Source organism: Carlito syrichta, unplaced genomic scaffold (assembly GCF_000164805.1).
Source record: "Carlito syrichta isolate Samal-C Ts95f unplaced genomic scaffold, Tarsius_syrichta-2.0.1 Scaffold304637, whole genome shotgun sequence".
In the NCBI taxonomy this organism is placed as follows: Eukaryota; Metazoa; Chordata; class Mammalia; order Primates; family Tarsiidae; genus Carlito; species Carlito syrichta.
The window spans coordinates 44,821-64,650 of record NW_007248733.1 but is presented as its reverse complement, the minus strand read 5'-3'; the positions used below and the strand labels follow the sequence as shown (position 1 = coordinate 64,650).

Here is a 19,830-nt window from a genome sequence, read left to right as displayed (position 1 = left end):
AGGAGGTTTTTGACAGATTCTCTTGGGTTTTCAAGGTACATGATCATGTCATCTGCAAAGAGAGATAGCTTGACTTCTTCTTTTCCTGTTTGAATACCCCTGATTGCCTTCTCTTCTCTGATTGCTCTAGCCAGGACTTCCAATACTATGTTGAACAAAAAGACAGGAGAAAAATTTTTATTATATTTTCCCTTAATGTTTATAGATTTGAATGAAATTTATTTACCTAGACATTATAATCATTTACTAATGCCTTCTTTAGAGCTTCTTATTTTGGTTTTTTAGTTCTAAGAAATATTATGTGCCTATCAGTTGTAATTGTAATAATGTCTTGAGCTTTTTTGCAACTCTTTTGAAATACCAGTTTGATAAAGAGAAGGTAATCCACATATCTTAAACTGTTTTGCTTCCTTTGAAACACTGGTAGGTTTTTAGTATGGATTCCATCAGGACTTATGTTATTTGGATCTTCATCTTGCTTTTCATAATGAAAGACTAATGAATATCATATATATTTGAAAGAAAAATGAACATCATATATATACACATACATATATACAGGAGAAGGGTTCCTAGCTTTTATTTTGATGAATTAAAATATTCTGTACAAACATTCATTAGAAATTGAGTTGCCTACTTGCTACACTGTTAAGTGAAGGAGTGAGCTAGTCATCTACATTAATAGTTGTTTATTATATAAAAATGGATTTTAATGTTTATTTTTAATGAGTTAATATTTCTGGTTGAAATTATTTCTTATCATTAGTGGTGGGGCACTAGGCTTTATATTTGTGAAAGGATGAAGGAAAAAATGATCATTATTTATTTTTACTTTGCATTAAGTTCTTTTATGAAATGTGTTATGAGTGTTTTAAATCAGAAACTCTTAAGTTTTTTTTTTTCTTATGAAGAAGACTTTCATATTTGCAACAAATTTCTGTGGGCATAGGTGAGCATAAGTTTAGGTATTAAAAAAATTCTGTGTATCAGTGCAGTTCCTAGAATGATGCCAGTAATTCCACTTTTAGAATAGTGTGGTTCCCTTTCTCACCCCTCACTTCAGAAAACATAATGGAATGAAAGTGAAAAGAAATAGTCTTGAGTCTATAATTAGATTAAAAAAAATAAACCAAACAAACTGGCTGACATTGGCATAGGCATAACTGACATATAGAAAACTCTCTGTATTTTAAGTGTGTTATTTGCATTTCTTGTGGGCAATACTAGTTAAGTTTTGCTTTTTTTAATCTATTCTCACAGTCTCTGCCATCTTATTGTGGCTCATTTATGTGAATACAGTTAGGTTAGAGTTTTTTTTTTTTTTTTCTTTTTTTTTTTGATCATTGTTTCTCTTTTTCTGCCTTTATTTGGATTAATCAAATGTTTTTGGTGTGTGTGTGTGATTATTATTTTCTTTTTTGGCTTATTACCAGTACTTTTTTTTTAGTAGTTGCTTTAGTATTTATAGTAGACCTCTTTAACATATTATAGTCTACCTTCAAGTGTGGTTACACAATTTATTATAGTGTACTTATCTATGCTCCTGACCTGTATACTTTTGCTTTCATGCATATTACTTTTACATATGTGTTTTTTGTTTTTTGAGTCAGAGTCTCACTCTGTCACCCAGGCTGGAGTGTAGTGGCAGGATCATGGCTCAGTGCAGCCTCAACCTGCTGGGCAGGTGTGAGCCACTGCATCCAGCCTACATATGTTATAAGCTTCAGAATTCATTATTATTTTTGTTTAAACAATTATCTTTGAAAGAGTTTTAAATAATAATGAAAAAACTAATACATTTATCCTGTTTTTACCATATTCAGTGCTCTTCATTCCTGTGTGTAGATTTGTATTTTTGTCACTTCCATCTGCCTTGAGGGAGTTTCTGGTAGTATGTGAATCTACTGAAGATGAATTCTTTCAGATTTTGTGTGTCTGAAAATGTCCTTTGCTTTGCTTTTGTTTTTGAAAAATATTTTTACTAGATATAGGATTCCAGATTCCAGCTTGACAGTTATTTTTTTTCCCAATACTTTAAAAATATTGTTGCCCTGTCTTGGTATTTGTGTTGTTTGTGGTGAGGAATCTGATGTCATTGTTTCCTTAATTACTCTGTTATATGCTTCCTTCCTTCCTCACCTTCCCCCTCCATTTTTGAGATTTTTGTTTTCTCATTGGTTTTGAGGAATTTGAGTATAATGTATCATATTTTTGGTGAAATTTTCTTCATTTTTTTTCTTGGAGTTTGTTGAGCTCAGTGCAATTTTAGTGTGGTTTTTATGATTTTCATTTATGTTTGAAAAATTTTGGCCATTATTTCTCCAAATATTTTTTTCTATCCCTCCCCCTCCTTGAGGATTTCAATTTATTCTTTTATTAGGCAACTTGAAGTTATCTCACAGTTCATTTATATGCTTTTTAATTTGAGTAGTTCTTTTTTCTCGTGGGCTTTTTTCAGGGGGGATAGTTTCTTTTGCTGTGTTTTCGGGTTCATTTATTTTTCCTTCTACATCATCAATCTGATTTTAGTTCTATCTGGTTTTCATCTTAGATACTGTAGTTTTTTGTTTGTTTGTTTGGATTTTTTTTGAGTCTAAGTTTCACTCTTGTCACCCAGGCTAGAGTGCAGTGGCATGTTATGGCTACTGCAGCCTTAACCTGCTGGGCTCAGTGATCCTTCCACATCAGCCTTCCAAGTAGCTGGAACTACAGGTGCACACCACCATGCTCGGCTAATTTTTTTGTATTTATTGTAGAGATGAGGTTTCTCTGAGTTGCCCAAGCTGATCTCGAACCCCTGGGCTCAGGCAGTCCTCTCGCCTCCACCTCCCAAAGTGCTGGGATTACAGCATGGGCCACCTTTCCTGGTGACATTGTAGTTTTAAATCTGTGGAAGTTTGATTTGTGCCTTCCGTTTTTAAAATATCTTTCATCCTCTCTAACTTTTGGTCATATGGGATATAGTTATAATAAATATCTTCTCTTTTTTTGGTGGGAAAGCAGGTTTATTGAGAGGACAGAAAAGCTCCCAGAGTGGGAGGGGACTTGAAGGGATTGCCCCATAATAACTATTTTATGCCATTTTTTTTGTTCATTCTGTGTCAGTTCTGGTTTGAATTTGATTTGTTGAATATCCTCTTCATAATAGGCTTTGTTTTCCTGCTTCTTTGCATGTTTGGTTGTCTTTAATTACATATCACACATTGTGAGTTTTAAGTTGAATCCTGGATACTTTGTATATGTATAAATCTTCTGGAGCTTTTTGTAAGAGTACAATTATTTGGAAACAGGTTGATCCTTTTGTATCTTACTTTTATGATATGTTAGGTAGCTCTGAGGTCATGTTCAATCTAGAACTAATAATTTTCACTACCAAGGCAATATCTTCCTTTCACCCAATATTTGATGAATTGTGAGTTTTTCTAGTCTACTTAAGTGAGAATAAGCAACCTTCTTGGCCTGTGTGAATGCCTAGGACTTTTAGCTCTGTTCCTTTTTTCTCTTTTTTGAGTCGGAGTCTCACTCTGTCATCTGGGCTGCAGTGCTGTGGCATTCTCACAGCCACTGCAGCCTCGACCTGCTGGTCTCAGGCTATCCTTCCACATCAGCCTTCCAAGTAGCTGGAACTACAGGCATCTGCCGCCACACTCAGCTAATTTTTTGATTTAGAGATGAGGTCTTGCCAAGTTGTTGAGGCTGGTCTTAAACCTGTGGGCTCAGGCAATTCTCTCACCTCGGTCTCCCAAAGAGCTGGGATTCCACCATGCCTGGCTCTTCACCCTTTTAATAGGGATTTGCTTTAGTTAATAATCTTAATTTTATTTCATTTTGATCAGAAAGTATGGTCTGTTAGATCTGAGACAATGTGAGAAATGTGTTAAACTCTGACATGCTATTTCATATACAGTAAGTCCCCTACATACGAACCTTCGAGTTATTAAGTTTAACAATACACACCTGCATTTTTTAATGTATTATTTCTCTCTGCCAGGTGTTAGTGTAGCCTGTGAAATACATACAGTACTACATAGCTGATTGTGTTAGTTGGGTACCTAATCTTACTTTGTTGAACTTAGAGCAAATTGGACTTACAAATGTGCTCTTGGAACAAAACTCATCTGTATTGTTGGGGATTTCCATATTTTTTTCTCCTTAGAATTCTTTTGGGTTTTGCTTTTTATATTTTGAAACTGTGCAAGTAAATTTGGAATTAAAGCTTTTTGGTAAATAGAACTCTCTTGTCCAAAAGCTTTTCGGTAAAATGATCCTTTTATGAAAATATATTAATGCTCTTTAATTATTGTAATTTTTGTATTGATGCTTACTTTGCCTCTTATTGATGAATCAACATTGGTATTTTTGTCTTGAATCTAAATGATATTTTGAATTTCATCCATTTAATCATGCTGGATTTTAAATTTGTGTGTGTGTTTTAGTAAGTACCTTATAGCTTGAATTCTATGTGTGTGTGTGTGTGTATGTGTATGTGTGTGTGTTGTTGGTTTTTTGTGAGTTAGAGTCTCACTCTGTGGCCCAGGTTGTAGTGTAGTGGTACATTCATGGCCACCACAACCTCGACCTGCTGGGCTCAGACAATCCTTTCACCTCGGCCTTCCAAATAGCTGGAACCACATGTGCGTGCCACTATGACTGGCTAATTTTTTGATTTATTGTAGAGATGAGGTCTCACCAAGTTGTTCAGGCTGGTCTTTGAAGCCCTGGACTCAGGCAGTCCTCTCACCTCCACCTCCCAAAGTGCTGAGATTATAGGTATGAGCCACAGTGCCCAGCGATGTGTATTTTTTAATCCAGTGTGATTACAGCTGTCTTTTTTTTTTTTATTTTAATGATGTGGGGTACAATTCAGGGTTAGGTATACAAATGTTCATTATGCAGTTAGGTACCCTTGTTGATGTGGTGTGCCCCGCTCCTTTCCTGGCAGTTTCCCACTACTGCCATTCCTGCCCCCTCCTCCTCCCCTGGCAGTTTCCCACTGCTGCCAATCCCTGATTATAGTTGTCTTAACTGGACAGTTGGTTCATTAACTTTTTTGTGTGTGTTTGATAATTACTTGTAGTGTTATATTTACTTCCATCACTGTAGTTACCTTTTTTGTGTAGTTTTACTGTGAGATCAGTAAGCTTTTCTATATTCTTTTTCTTCTAATGGTTAGAAGTTATACACTCTGTTACTCTTTTAGTGATTACTTATAAGATTTGAGTAGTGTACTAATCATAAAGTCTAGAACTCATCAGTATTCTTATCATCTTCTTAAAATAACATTATAATAGAGGAGGACACACCTCAGCAACAAGGGTACCTGCATAATGGACATTTGTGTACCTAACTCTGAATGGTACCCCACTTCTTTAAAATAAATTAAAAGAGAGGAAAAAAAGAAAAAAATAACATTTTTAAAAAGTATTTTCTGCAGCACTTTTGTTTTATCTGATCTTATTGCCTATGATTTTACTTTCTCCTTTTTAGTTAGTAACCCTTCATTAGTTGTTTTTTTTTTTAGCAGTCAGTACTCTAATTAGGTTAACCCATATATTTTCCAGTTTGCTCAATTTTTTCCTTGCTTCCTGCTTTTCTGTATTTTTATTTTTTCCGTCAGAAATATATCTTTTGTAGTTCTTTCAGTGAGAGTTTTGGAATAGTAAATTCTGTGTGTTAGGAAATGCCTTTTCTTCATGTTTTCCCTTGAACAGATTAGCTGAGCATAGAATTTTAGATTGACTGTTATTTTCTCTGTTCTTTTAAAATAACATTGTCTTTTTGCTTCTGTTGTGCTGATGAGGAGTCTGTTGTTAGTTTTGATATTCCTATATAGGTAACTGAGATTTGTATCATCTGTTAATTTTAATATTGCCACTTAGTTTTTGGTGTTATAATGTGCCAATATGTAGATGTGCTCATCCTGATTTTGACTCCATATAATTTTTCAGTCTAAAGATTTAGATATTTTGTCAATTTCAGATAATTCTCAGGCATTGTTTTCTTGAATATTGTTCATATTTTTTTCTTTGTTCCTGGGACTTTTCAGCTAGCTTATCATTCTCTTTTCCGTCTCGTGATTTCTGTATTACATTCTGAGTAATAATTTTAGTTTTGTCTGCCAACTTATTTCTCAGTTCCTTCCCTTGGACCTTTCTTCCTGCCTTCTCTTTATTCAATTTCTTCTCCCTTCCTCAGATATCCTCAGATAGCCTCCTTTTTTTAGAGCCTGATTTGTGTATTACTTATAATTTATCCAGCATATTTATGTAGTTTTTTGTTGCTGTTGTTGTTTAACTCTCTGCTTCTTTATACTCCCTTCTTCTCATCTTTTTTCCCCTTCTACTTTTCTCTTTCCACTTACTTGACTTTTTACTGCTTATTTTGGCACTGCATTTCTGTGTTTCTTTCCCTTTACTTACGCCCTGCCTCATACCCCCTTGCTCCATATTTCTCCTTCAACTCCATTGCCTCCTTTTCTCCATCCCACTTGCCATCCTTTCTCCACCTTTGTCTCCTCTTCCTCCATCCTACTTCTTCCTTTCCTATTTTCCTCTCTTATCTTTCTCTTCCTCCCCTCTCTTTTTTTGAACTTGATATTAAATTGCTTGTATTATTTATTTTTAACTATCATTTCTGTTATTAGTTATTGTTTGTGTTGGAACAGTATACCATATTGTTGGGTGCATTATCATTATTACTGATTCTTTTAAGGCAGTAATTTACAGTGTTTGGTACTTTATTGGTAGAAACACATTACTTGTAATATACTGCACAGGTTAGTGTATGATGCCATTGTTTGAAAAGCAGTTCTAAATGGTGATTTAGAAAAAAAAAGTGATGAAAAAGAATGCTGATTCTACAAAATTTGTTGAATTTTCAGTCCTCCAGCTTGGGTATGTGATATTTATTTTAGGGGAATATTCAGTATATGAACCCTAAAGTCAGGAGTCTTGGCCTTTGGAATTTTTAATTACATATATATTATAGTGCTTACAAGTCTTAAAAATATGTAGTAGATAGTAAGTGTATTATGATGAGGTTTTAAAGCATATCATAAAAAGATCCTAAAGAGACATCTGAGAAATTTTATTTATTTAAATTAAATGCAGTCTAGAATTATTCTGCTACTTAAAATTAATGTTCTCAAGGGTCTACAAAGCATTCCTAAGCCTGAGTTAGTTTTTTAAAATTTCAGAAACTTTAATCTGAATTTGTGGTGAAATAAGTATTTGGTTTCTTTAAGGAAATACTAGTTCATAAACACTTCAAATCAAATAGACCTGTTTCCACAAATAGGGAAAATTTTTGAAGCCTTAAACTTTTTTTTGGAAAGCCCTGACCATCAGCCCAGCATGATACAAAGCACTCCCTATAGATTACCATTTTGAAGGGTTATAAAAGAAGTAAGGAGTCTGAATGACATAGTGAGACCTTCGTTTCTACAAAAAATAAAAAAATTTTAAAAATCCCCATGTGGTGGCATACGCCCATTGTTGAAGGTACTTGGGAGGCTGAGTCACAAGGATCCCTTGAATCCATGAGATCAAGGCTGCAGTGAGCTATGACTGCACCACTGCACTTCATCATGGGTGACAGAGAAATTACTTTGTTTCCAAAAGAAAAAAAAAGTCAAGGCTTGCTTGCTCTTCGTAAAGAGCTTGCAGTATCTGTAGGAGAATAACTAGCTCATATGACATATTTAGGGTCTGTGACTCATCCTATAATCCCAGTACTTGGGAGGCCGAGGCAAGTGGATTGCCTGAGCCCACGGGCTTGAGATCAGCACGGGCAACTTGGCAAGACCTTGTCTCTACAATAAAAACTAAAAAAAAAATTAGCCAGGCATGGTAGTGTGAGCTTGTAGTTCCAGCTACTTGGAAGGCTGAGCCGGAGGGATCGCTGGAGCCCAGCAAATCAATGCTGGGGTGGCCATGAGCATGCCACAGCACTCCAGACTGGGTGACAGAGTGAGACTCCAACAAAAGAAAAACCTCAAAACAAAAAGTAATAGAGGCACTCATGAAAAGAGAAGCTGAGTGAGCTAAGGGTCATCTTTTTTGGAAAAGATAGGACTTGGCTTTGAGGTTTAAAAGTGGTTGGATTTTTTTCATAATCTGTTTCTGGATTTTCTTCCTTTTTCATTTTCTTCTGTGTTACTGTTTTGGACAGATAATTGGGGGTTTTTTTTTGTTGTTGTTAAAAAAATATTTTTGAGTTGGGGGTCTCATTCTGTTCTCTAGGCCGGAGTGCAGTGGCACAGTCATGGTTCACCACAACCTCGACCTCCTTAGCTCAGGAGCCTTCTGCCTCCACCTCTGCCTCCCAAGTAGCTGGGACTACAGGTGTGTGCAACCTCACTGGGCTAATTTTTCTACTTTTTGTAGAGACAGGGTCTTACCTTGTTGCCTATGCAGGTCTGGAACTCCTAGGTTCAAGTGATTCTTTTATCTCCCCCTCCCAAAGTGCTGGAATTACAGGTGTGAGCTGCCACACCTGACCAGTTGTTTTTAAATAAATGAAACTCTTCTATTATACAGTATCTCTTCTGTGTTTCTTTCCCCACCATGTCAGTTTGTGACTTGATGATCAGAAATACTTTATAAAAGAGTTTTTATTTTCTAACAAGTTCATTACAAACAACTATAGAGTAAAAATCAAATTGGTTTAATTTTAATCTAGCATTTTTTTAATTAGCATTAGCAAGTATGTATTTTCCAGACTTTGTTAGCATGCCAAATGGGAAGGAAATTAAGAGAATGTTTTGGCTACTGATCTGTCACAAAATCTTGCCTTGATTCATGTTTGCTTTTTGTTTTGCTTTGTTGTTGTTCTCATTTTCTTTTTTCTCCTGGAACATCATGTTTGAAACATTAGTTCCAGGAAATTTAGAGGTAATTTTTGCAGTCTATTTTATTTTAATTTCAAATTCTTTAAAATACTCTCTTGGAGAAATAGAACACTTTGCCCATTCATTTCACTTGTATATGTTATTTTTATACTTCATAAAATATATTAAATATTTGATGACTGATTCTTATGGGCAGATGATAGATGAATATCTAGTGTTCTTTATAAACTGTATAGCATAGAAGTTATAGACACTAGGTCTAGGGGGCTTGGTGTTTATTAACTCCTGATTCTACTTTTTTTTTTTTTTTTTTTTGAGCTGGAGTCTCACTCTGTCACCCAAACTGGAGTGCAGTGGCCACTGCCGGCCACTGCAGCCTCGACCTGCTGGGCTCTGGCAATCCTTCCACCTTAGCTTTCCTAGTAGTTAAACTACAGGCGCGCGCTACTACGCCTGGCTAATTTTTGATTTATTGTAGAGATGAGGTCTCACCAAGTTGTCAAGGCGGATCTTGAACCCGCGGGCTCAGGCAATCCCCTCACCTCAGCCTCCCAAAGCGCTGGGATTACAGGCTGAGCCACCAAGCCTGGCTCTGATTCTACTTCTTACTTGTTAAGTTATTCAGACTCTCTGTGGCCTAACTTCATATTGTTGCTATGAGGGTTATAGGAATTTGTTTCTGTAAAGTACTTAAAAGAGTGTCTGTGTATAGGAAGCATTCAGTTTGTGTTAGCCATTATTATTTTTCTAGTTTTGTGAAAAGTCACACAGATAGTAATTGTTACAGACAGGAGTGGAGTCTAGATGATCTAATTCCAGTCAAGATGAAGCAGTGCTATTTTCCCTATCAATAGGCTGTCTTTTCCAAGGGAAAAATTTCCAAGCTTCACATGAACTGAATACAACAAAGTAAAAATAACCTTTTATTAATAATAAGTCACATTTTGAGTATATATTGTTTGCTCAGCATTGAACTAGGTTTCCGGATTCCTGAGATAGTTACAGCTTGTATTCTAAAGAAGCTAGACTAGGAAAAAGAACAAGAAAACATTGAATCATTGTTATTTCCATAAGAGAAATGTAGAGAATCCAAGAAATAGAGGGGAAAGGCATCTATCCCTTTGCTTTTAGAAGGGCAGAGTAAAAGAGGAAAATTCCATAGGTGAGATAGCACTAAAGAATTATTGTTAATATTCATAGGATAAGATAATACATGAAAGAGTTTAAAGTGCTGTGTTACTAGTAATTTGCTTTATTTTAAAGTCTTTTATTGAGTCTTACAGCATTCTGTGTCATTAATTGTTGCTTACCTTTAACTTGAGTTTATTTATAATTAATAGTTTATTCATTCTTAGGTTTAAAGATCATTTTTTTTTTGGTCTCTTTAAAAATTTTTTTTGGCCGGGCTTGGTGGCTCAGTCTATAATCCTGCACTTTGGGAGGCCGAGGTGAGTGAATTGCCTGAGCCCGCGGGTTCGAGACCCACCTGGGCAACTTGGCGAGACCTCATCTCTACAATAAATCAAAAAAATTAGCCGGGTGTGGTAGCATGCACCTGTAGTTCCAGCTACTTGGAAGACTGAGGCAGAAGGATCACCGGAGCCCAGCAGGTCGAGGCTGGCGGTGGCCAGGAGCAGCCACTGCACTCCAGTCTGGGCGACAGAGTGAGACTCCAACTCAAAAAAAAAAAAAAAACAACAAAAAAAATTTTTTCCATTGTAATACTAATAGTGTGCTTTTTGTAAACAAATTGGAATAGTAGTGAGTATAATATAAAGTACAAGTTCTCCCTCTCCTTTTTCTTCAGTGTTCTCACTTCCACTGAAAATGAACCATACAACAAAACTGGTCATGCTTCTTAGAGATAACAGCTACTAATAATTTGGTATTTTCTGTGCATAAATACATATACATGTGCTTACGAACACACAAATGCATCTCAAGCCTACTTTTCATTTTCATTAAAACACTTTAAGCTCTAGGCAAAATGATTTATCTGCATCCTCTTATGCTTCATGTTTTGTTTATGCCTTGAATACCCTTCCCATTCAACCCTGCCACTTCATGTCTATTGTCCTTTCTATCCTTACAAGTCTTTTCAAATATTATACCCTCTGTCAGGCTTTTTCTTCTTTCCTCACCTTTGTGCCTCATTGAGCTTTGAAAGCAGTCTTGTGTTTCTAATATGCCACATACTTTGTAACCTTACTTTTGGTACTAGCACTTCTGCTGTGCATATAGTTGTATGTTTAGTTTTGCATGCCCTGTACTATGCTGACAATCTTTTTAGAGCAGAACTATCTGTGTTTGAGCTTTGTAATCCTTAAATGTCTATTTACAAAACTTATTTTTATACACCTATTTACTGTGAATTGAAAATAGATCTTAATTTTTTTTGGTAAGTGGCTAATGATTTTGAATAAATTTCTTCGAGACTTTGTTTTCTTGACCAGCTCTTAATGTTAAAACTATAATCTTCCAAGACTGAAGTTTTGAGAACAAGAGTATAGATAGATCGGTACATATCTCAAATATTTGTAGGATAAATTTTAGGAGCAGTTCTTTGACTTGGAAGGAAACTTGGCATTGTGACTGCTAAACATTATATAGCATATGTAAATAATAATAATTAAACTTTTTTTATTTTTCAGAGAATGCAGAATCTATCGATCTCAAACAGTTTTTTGATCAACATTTTTCTCATATTTACTATGTGTTCTTTGAGAATTTTGTGATGATTGAAGCTAGTCTTAAACAAAAAGGTAAGATGTTAGCATCTATCCTGGCTTATGTTAATGCTTCCGATAATTTTCATAAAATAAGAGGCTCTTGGACATTAGAATTTTAGTATTGTTTTATTTCTTTTTGTCAGTTTTGATACACCCTTACACTATTACTATAGGTCTAGAAATAAGTATCAGAAAGACAAGTAATAGGTAAGTATAACTGTCTTTATTACTTTACAAAGGCTTTGCAGATTTGCTTCTTCAAGTTTAAATGTTTCCTTGATCCTGTCTTCTTTGTTCTACCCTGGAGGCCTGTTTCAAGTTTGAGCAGACATTTTTTTTGAGATGGAGTCTCACTCTATCACTTAGGCTGAAGTACAGTGGCTCGCTCACAGCCACCACTGCCTCGACCTGCTGGGTTCAGGTCTCAGCCTTCTAAGTAGTGGGAACTACAAGTGCACACTACCACGCCTGGCTAATTTTTTAATTTATTGTAGAGATGAGGTCTCACCAAGTTGCCCAGGCTGGCCTTGAACCCCTGAGCTCAGGCAATCCTCTCACCTCAGCCTCCCAAAGGGCTGGGATTACAGGCTTGAGCCACCGTGCCCAGCCTCATTTAAAGTTTTTTACAATATGTTATGATTTATTTTTAGGCATAAATATATAGAACCTAAATTTAATTATAGTACTCAAAAGAGTAGAGTGAGATTGTCTACATGACTAGAATATGCTTTGAACATTTTATTAAAGAATCACTGAAAAACAACTTATGTGCTTGAAATATGTTAAGCTTATTAAGTGATTGTTAACAATGAGGACAAAATTCTATGTTTAAAATATTTTCCTGTACAAATGTTTTAGGTCACAAGTCTCAAAGGGAGGAATTGGATGCGATACTTTTTATTTTTGAGGTAAGTGCCCCTCAATCTTTTTTTCAAAAATAATTCTTGGAACATACAGAGGAATATATTGTGAAGCATATAATGACACACTAGGAATCTGCCAGCCTTTTTAAGAATGAAATCTATTTTTTTAACTAAAAATATGCCTGACTGAATTCTGTATATTTTGAGGTATATTGTATTATTTTTAGGTACAGCACCATAAAATTGGTGTGATAGTCAATGTTTGCAAAAAATGAAAATTATAATTTGGGGATTTTTTTGAGTCAGGGCCTTACTCTGTTATCCAGGCTGGGGTGCCAGTAGCATGATCACAGCTCACCCCAACCTCGACCTCCTGGGCTCAGGTGATCTTTCCTCCTCAGCTTCCCAGGTAGCTGGGACTACAGGCATGTGCCACTATATCTTGCAAATTTTTTGATTTTTTTTTTTTATAGAGACAAGATATCCTTGTGTAGCTTAGGTTTGTCTCAAACTCCTGGCTTTAAGCAATCCTCCCACCAAAGTCCTGGAATTAGAAGCACAAGCCACTGCACCTGGTGAAAATTTTAATTTATGGAAGCTTTACTTAAATGGAGAATTCCTTTGTTTTTGTTTTAACTCCAAAACATTCTCATGTGAGAGGGTATATTTAGATACCTGTTACGTGCCTAAGGAGTTTTTCATTTCTGGTTTAACTGCTTTTCATTGTAACTTATACAAAATAGTCTTAAATGTTTTTAAAATTGTTAGTTTTTCATTTTTTATTTTTAATTTAAAGATGTGGGGTACAATTCAGGATTAGGTATACAAGTGATAATCTTACAGGTAAAGTTTGGGCCTCCTTTTGGTCCCCACTTTGTCTGGTTTGAGATCAGGGACACTTATTAATGTTGTGTGTCCCCCGCTCTCCTCACCCCTGTTGTATCCCACTACTGCCAATCCCTTTCTTAAGGTATTATGGTAATTGTTCAGGGTCTGCTTATGAGTGAGAACATGTGGTACTCTGTTCTTTGTTTCTGTGAAAGATCACTGAGTATGATAGACTCTAAACCCATCCAAGGTGCTGCGAAGTCCATACAGTTATTATTTTACATTAGTTTGAATTGGGATGGGGCATGTCTTTATTTTTAAAAATAGTTTGGAAGAAACAATTCATATAGGTGGATGAGCAAAATTTGATACTCTGCTAAAATTTTTTAACTTTTTGTACACATGAAAATAAAGACCTTTTTACTTCCCTTTTAAAATAATTTCTTGCTCTTTATTATATTTTTCAAAATAAATAAGTAAACAGTCATAGGATTATTCTGATCTTTACTGAGTATTTGGAGAACTGTAGAAAGCCAGGAGTAGACTTTATGATTTAAAAGGCAGAAAAAATAATCTGGAAATCAGTTTCTAAAGATTGAGCTATTCTGTCTGGTACTAAAGATAATTCACTCTTTTGTATTTTTAGCATTTTTATGTAGTTTAGAAGAATTTGAACAATCTGATTTACACATTTTTTGCTGATGATTTAGTCACAGGTTAGGAAAAAAATGGAAGAGTCCCAGATAGCAGTAACATTCATGTTATCCATTCTGCAACTAATTTTCATTAGTCATGATTTCTAAGGCATTTGATCATACTATTTACCTCCCCAAGTATTTGCACTGTTTACGAGGGAATACTGAAGCAGATGTTTTGCTGGGCCTGGTAGCTCACTCCTGTAATCCCAGCACTTTGGGAGATGGAGGCAAGAGGATTGCCTGAGCCCAGGGGTTTGAGATCAGCCTGGGCAACTTGGCAAGACCTCATCTCTACAGTAAGTCAAAAAATTAGCCAGACATGGTGGTGCACACCTGTAGTTCTAGCTACTTGGAAGGCTGAAGTGGAAATCACCTGAACCCAGCAGGTTGAGACTGCGGTGGCTGTGTGTCACTACATTCCAGCTTGAGCAACAGAGTGAGACTCCTACTCAAAAAACAAAAGATGTTTTGAGAAAGAATAAAAACATCAGCAAGCTGGGCTCGGTGGCTCAACCTGTAATCCCGCGCCTTTGGGAGGCTGAGGTGAGTGGATTGCCTGAGCCCGTGGGTTCGAGACCCGCCTGGGCAGTGAGACTTCATCTCTACAATAAATCAAAAAATCAGCCGGGCGTGGTAGCGCATGCCTGTAATTCTGGCTACTTGGAAGGTTGAGGCGGAAGGATCGCCGGAGCCCAGCAGTTCGAGGCTCTGGTGACTGGGAGCGGCCACTGCACTCCAGTCTGGGCAACAGAGTGAGACTCCAACTCCAAAAAAAAAAAAAAAATCAGCAAAGAAAGCAAGGTAATGACACTGGAAAGTATTCCTGCAAATGTTTGTGCTTACCCTACATTCAGGAAACTAAGATGATTTATTAGTTTGTGGAAGCCCTTTCAGAGTATTCCTTGTATTTTTTTTTTAATCTATTTTCCTATGTGTATGAATATATAGTAATCATTTGTTATTCTTTAAACAGTATTATGGTTGTCTTTAATGAATCACTACATTTGATTAGAAAAAAGATGTTAGGCACAGGATTTTTATCTTTTGAAAAAAGTCGTTTAACCTTTGGGCTGATGTTTTTCTACTTATAATGGAATCTCCACAATAAAAGTCTGGTGATGAGAAAAAATTATGAAATCAGAAATGAAGTGATTTCCTTATTCTGGAATAAAAAGCATTGTTATGTAATGTTAATAATATGGCACAGATTTATATGTTTTATTCTTCCCGTGTAGTTAAGGGCACATATAATTTCTTTTATTTTTTTTATTAATCACATAAAAAAGATGTACGGACCTAAATCTAAAGTATACTTTTTAGAAAAATTTAGATTCAGGGGGTACACATGCATATTCATTACATGGACGTATTGTGCAGTGGTGGGGGCCCATTCCCCAATAATGAATATTCTGAGTGTGATAGACTCTAAATCCATCCATAGGTAGTTTCTGAACCCTGTTCCACAGCCCCCAAAGTATAATTAGTAGTCATAATTTAGAAATGCTTTTGAATAGTTTATGAGTTTATCTTTTCAACTTTTCTGTTATTGTATCTGTTTCTATAGCAAAATGAATACAATTGCACAATTATCGGCTAGCTGTGGGATACATATAGGAAGGGCACAGGTAAAAAACTTCATGTATTTGATGTGGGACCAGCATTTATCTGTATAGAACTTTAAAATTTCTTTATCATTCTCTATATGAGGTAATCTAAAGAAGATGATATCAAAGGGATGATAGAAGTATAAAGAATGCATGTCTTCCTTTGATCAAAATAATACTTAGGCACACATTTTGGAAATAGTCATATTGAGGTTGGAATCTCTGTTCCTCCACTTTCTAGCTTTCTAACTAGCATCCTACTTAATTCCTTTCCTCATTTGTTAAGTTAGATTAATAGATCCTCCTTTGGAGATGATTAAAAGGGTTAATGAAATGCTAGTATATAAGGTATGTAGTGTTTGGCCCTTATGAGCATTCAACAAATGATGTTTTTAATAATAATGGTGATAAGAGCAGCAGCAACAGCAGACACACAAATGTCATTCAGCAAGTGGATGAGTATTGAGAGCATTGTTAAGCAGTGAAGCAGTGAGGTAGCTATTGTTGATCTAGAGTAATCCATACAGGTGCAGTCGTATAGGAAATAAAAGGCAGAATTTTAGACATGTTTTACAAAGTATTTATTATCAATTAATGGGAACCTATATATGTTAGCTAAATTTGAGAGCTCCTAAATTTTTAAATTTTGCTCTCATTCTTGTATCCTTCACAGCATCTAAGTACTCTGGGTTCACATGAATTAACTCAGTTATAAGTATTTGATGGGATTTTCATGAAGTCAAACTGTTTCCCCTAGGTTTATCAAAAAAGGAGAAAGAACTACTGGAAGAAAGAGAAAACATCACAAATGTTAATATCTGGAAGAATTGAAACTCATTAGTGAAATCCACAATACAGAAACTCTAGGAATTACTAGGCACCATGGTGCATGCCTGTAGTTCTAGCTACTTGGGAGACTGAAACAGGAGGGTTGCTTGAACCAAGGAGTTCGGGGCTACAGTACACTATGATTACACCTGTGAATAACCACTGTGCTCTAGCTCGGGCAACATAGCTAGACTCTATCTCTAAAGGAAAAAAAAAAGAAGTTCTAGCAATAGTAAATAAGCATTTTGAAATACATTGGAAGTAGTACTTAATCATTAGGAAGAAATATACTTACTTTCTATATTACTGTTTTACTTTTTAAAAAAAAAATACAGAGACAAGATCTTGCAACATTCCCCAGACTAATCTTGAACTCCTAGGCTCATGTACTTCTCGCATCTCAGCCTTTCAAAGTGCTGGGATTACAGGCATGAGTCTTTATTATCTTTTACATGGAAACTTTAAAAGACTTAGTAAGTTTTTAAATTTTTCACATTTTACAGAATGTGAACTCATTACTTCTCATTCTTTTTCTTTTTTTATATATATATTGATTTTTAGAAAATTTTACAACTTCTTCCAGAAAGAATTCATCAGCGTTGGCAGTTTCATAGTATTGGTAAGTAATTTAAGTATGTATTTCACGTTGAAAAGAAATGATAATATATGAAAATGCTCTTTAATGAATTGGTTGTTATTTGAAATTAATTCATAGTTTATGGTTTAGTAAAAACAATTAATACCGGAACTTATTGGGAATATAAGAAAAAGGTAGATGAAGGATTTCCAATCAAATGGCATAGTAGGTTTTTTAAATTTACCACTTCCTCTACTCTGAACACATAAACAATGATGATTACTATAAAACAAACAAAAAATAGTCCAGCACAGTAGCTCCTGGCTGTAATCCCAGCCGAAGCAGGAGGAATGCCCAAGCTTAGGAGTTCAGGACTAGCTTGGGCAACGTAAGGAGATCTCATCTCTACAAAAACATCAGAAAATTAGCTGGGCGTGGTGACATATATCTGTAGTCTCAGCTACTCGGGAGGTTGAGACAGGAGGATCACTTGGGCCAGGAAGTTGAGGGTAGTGAGCTGTCTGTGATTGTGCCATTGCACTCCAGCCTGGGTAACAGAGTGAGACCCTGACTCCAAAAAAATTAAAAAGCAGGCTCAGCATCAAGGGTGGATATCTCTGTGAGTCAGAAATGGAAGAAAAATGCAAAGAGCAAGTAGGTTGGAAATTATGGGCTCCAGATTTGAAAGCAAGCAATATGAAATGACAGATTGCACCACACACACACACAAAGGTCGGGTGTGAGGGTGGGGTGGAGGGGAAACTGGAGCTAAGCTTACTGCCAAAATAGGGCTTCTAAACTCATGAAAGAAGTTGAAAAAACAAAAGAAAAAGAAAAAAACACAAAACCCTGTTGCACATTACTGTCAGCAACCAAGTAGGCAGGAGACTACAGATTTTCTGTTATCAGGAACTAAGTGAAAATGCTTGCCTGCTTGGAATTGAATTACAGTATCACTGCAGGGCTCCCAAGGTCTTATTATAAGACTTATTTTTACCCCCTCAGATTTAAAGTAAGTCTGTGGGTAGGCAGTTGTTGGCTTTTGTCCAGTGTTTCAATGATGTTAGGATTGATTGCTAGTTATTCTCATGCCCCTTCTCTCATGAGCAATACACAACCAACAGATAGACATAGTTGAAGTAGAATGTTATAGACCTTACATTCATTTGTAAAATTGAATTATTTCTCTTAGAAAAGAGAGTCATAGATTTATTTAGACCCTACATTTTTAAATGAGATTTTACCTGTGGCTTTGAAACTGTAGGCTATTTTGATTAGCAGTTCCAGTAACAGAAGGAATTCTGGACAGATAAGGACATTGATGCAGCTGCTTAAACAGACAAAATTCTAAATAGAAACCTTTTTAGAATAAATGTTTTAGGTGAGTTTGAGACAAAAAGTTATGTATATATGCATATATATGATATATATAAAACAAACTCTTTACAATACAATGTAGTCAGAAAACAAGTCAATTTTTAAAATAGGCAAAAGATTTGAGTTAGACATTAAACCAAAGAAGACATGAACTCTAATAAGCACATAAGATGTTCAATAGAATAGTGACATTCTGTTGTTTATTTCATAGTCATAAGAATGTTCTTGAAGACTGTCTATGGAGAAACTTATTTTGAGACATCTTGACTTCAAAGATTTATTGCATTTTCTGAGGAATGTAGCCTTTAATCTCTGAAGGAATTTTAGGCTACCTAGTTGTCATGACTAACAATATTCCAAAAAAAAGTCTGTAACTTGAGAAAATACATATATTGTCGTTTTTCTTTTGTCACTCAGAAGAATCCTACAATTCTGTCTCCTTTTTTGTATTCTATATAAAAGAAAATAAAATCGGTGACTCTAGTAATTTCTCTTTTTTTTGACTTGAGGTCTTACTCTTGTCACTCAGGCTGTAGTACCACTGTACTACATAATCATGGCTCACTGCAACCTAGAACTCTCAGACTCAAGTGACCCTCCCACCTCAGCTTCCCAAGTAGCTGGGACAATAGTCTGCTATAATGCCCATCTACTTGCTTGATTTTTTTTTTTTTTTTTGTAGAGACAGTGTCTCACTATGTTGCTGATGCTGGTCTTGAACTCCTGGACTCAGGACTCAAGTCATACTCCTGCCTCAGCCTCCCAAAGTACTGAAATTGCATGTGTGAGCCACAGTGCCTGGCCTCTAGTTGATTTTTTAACAATTGCTTTATGAGAGGCCAGGTGCAGTGTGGCTTACGACTATAATCCCAGCACTTTGGAAAACCGAGGTGGAAGGATTGCTTGAGCTCAGGAGTTTGAGAGCAGCTTGGGCAACATAGTGAAGCCCTGTTTCTACAATTTTTTTTAAAAATTGCTTTATTGAAGTATGATTTATGCAGATAAAATTTATCCATTTAAGTAGACAACTCAGTGATTCTTAGTACAAGTTGAGTATTTCTTATCTGAAATGCCTGGAAGTGTTTCAGAGTTCAACTTTTTTCAGTTTTTGGAAGATTGACACATATATAATGAGATACCTTGAGGATGGGGTCCAAGTCTAAACATAATTCATTTATGTTTTATATATACCTTGATATATACGTTGTACACATAGCCTGGAGGTAAATTTATACAATATTTTAAGTATTTTTGAGCACAAAACAAAGTATACACTGAAACATCAGAAAGCAAAGGTATCACTCTCCCAGGCATCCATAAGGACAATCTTGATTATTTGAACTTGCAAAATGACATTTGTATCACACGCAAAACAATACTGTGAGTAATGCATTTAGCTCTTGGCCCCACGTTGGGCATTGTGGAGAACCTTCTGTTGGTATGTCTGGTCTGCTGTACACACATGCTGTTTTGTTATC

At 35.7% G+C, this 19,830-nt stretch overlaps 1 protein-coding gene across 1 annotated transcript in view; it reads left to right on the top strand.

The window, feature by feature from the left end:
• LOC103262870 (ral GTPase-activating protein subunit alpha-1-like) overlaps positions 1-19,830 on the top strand; it is a gene marked incomplete at its 3' end in the record, with an annotated part of 89,297 nt that overhangs the window by 25,144 nt on the left and 44,323 nt on the right. Inside the window, 3 exon segments of the mRNA XM_008060512.2 lie at positions 11,500-11,610; positions 12,436-12,485; positions 16,960-17,017. Coding sequence (XP_008058703.1) covers positions 11,500-11,610; positions 12,436-12,485; positions 16,960-17,017 — 219 coding nt within the window.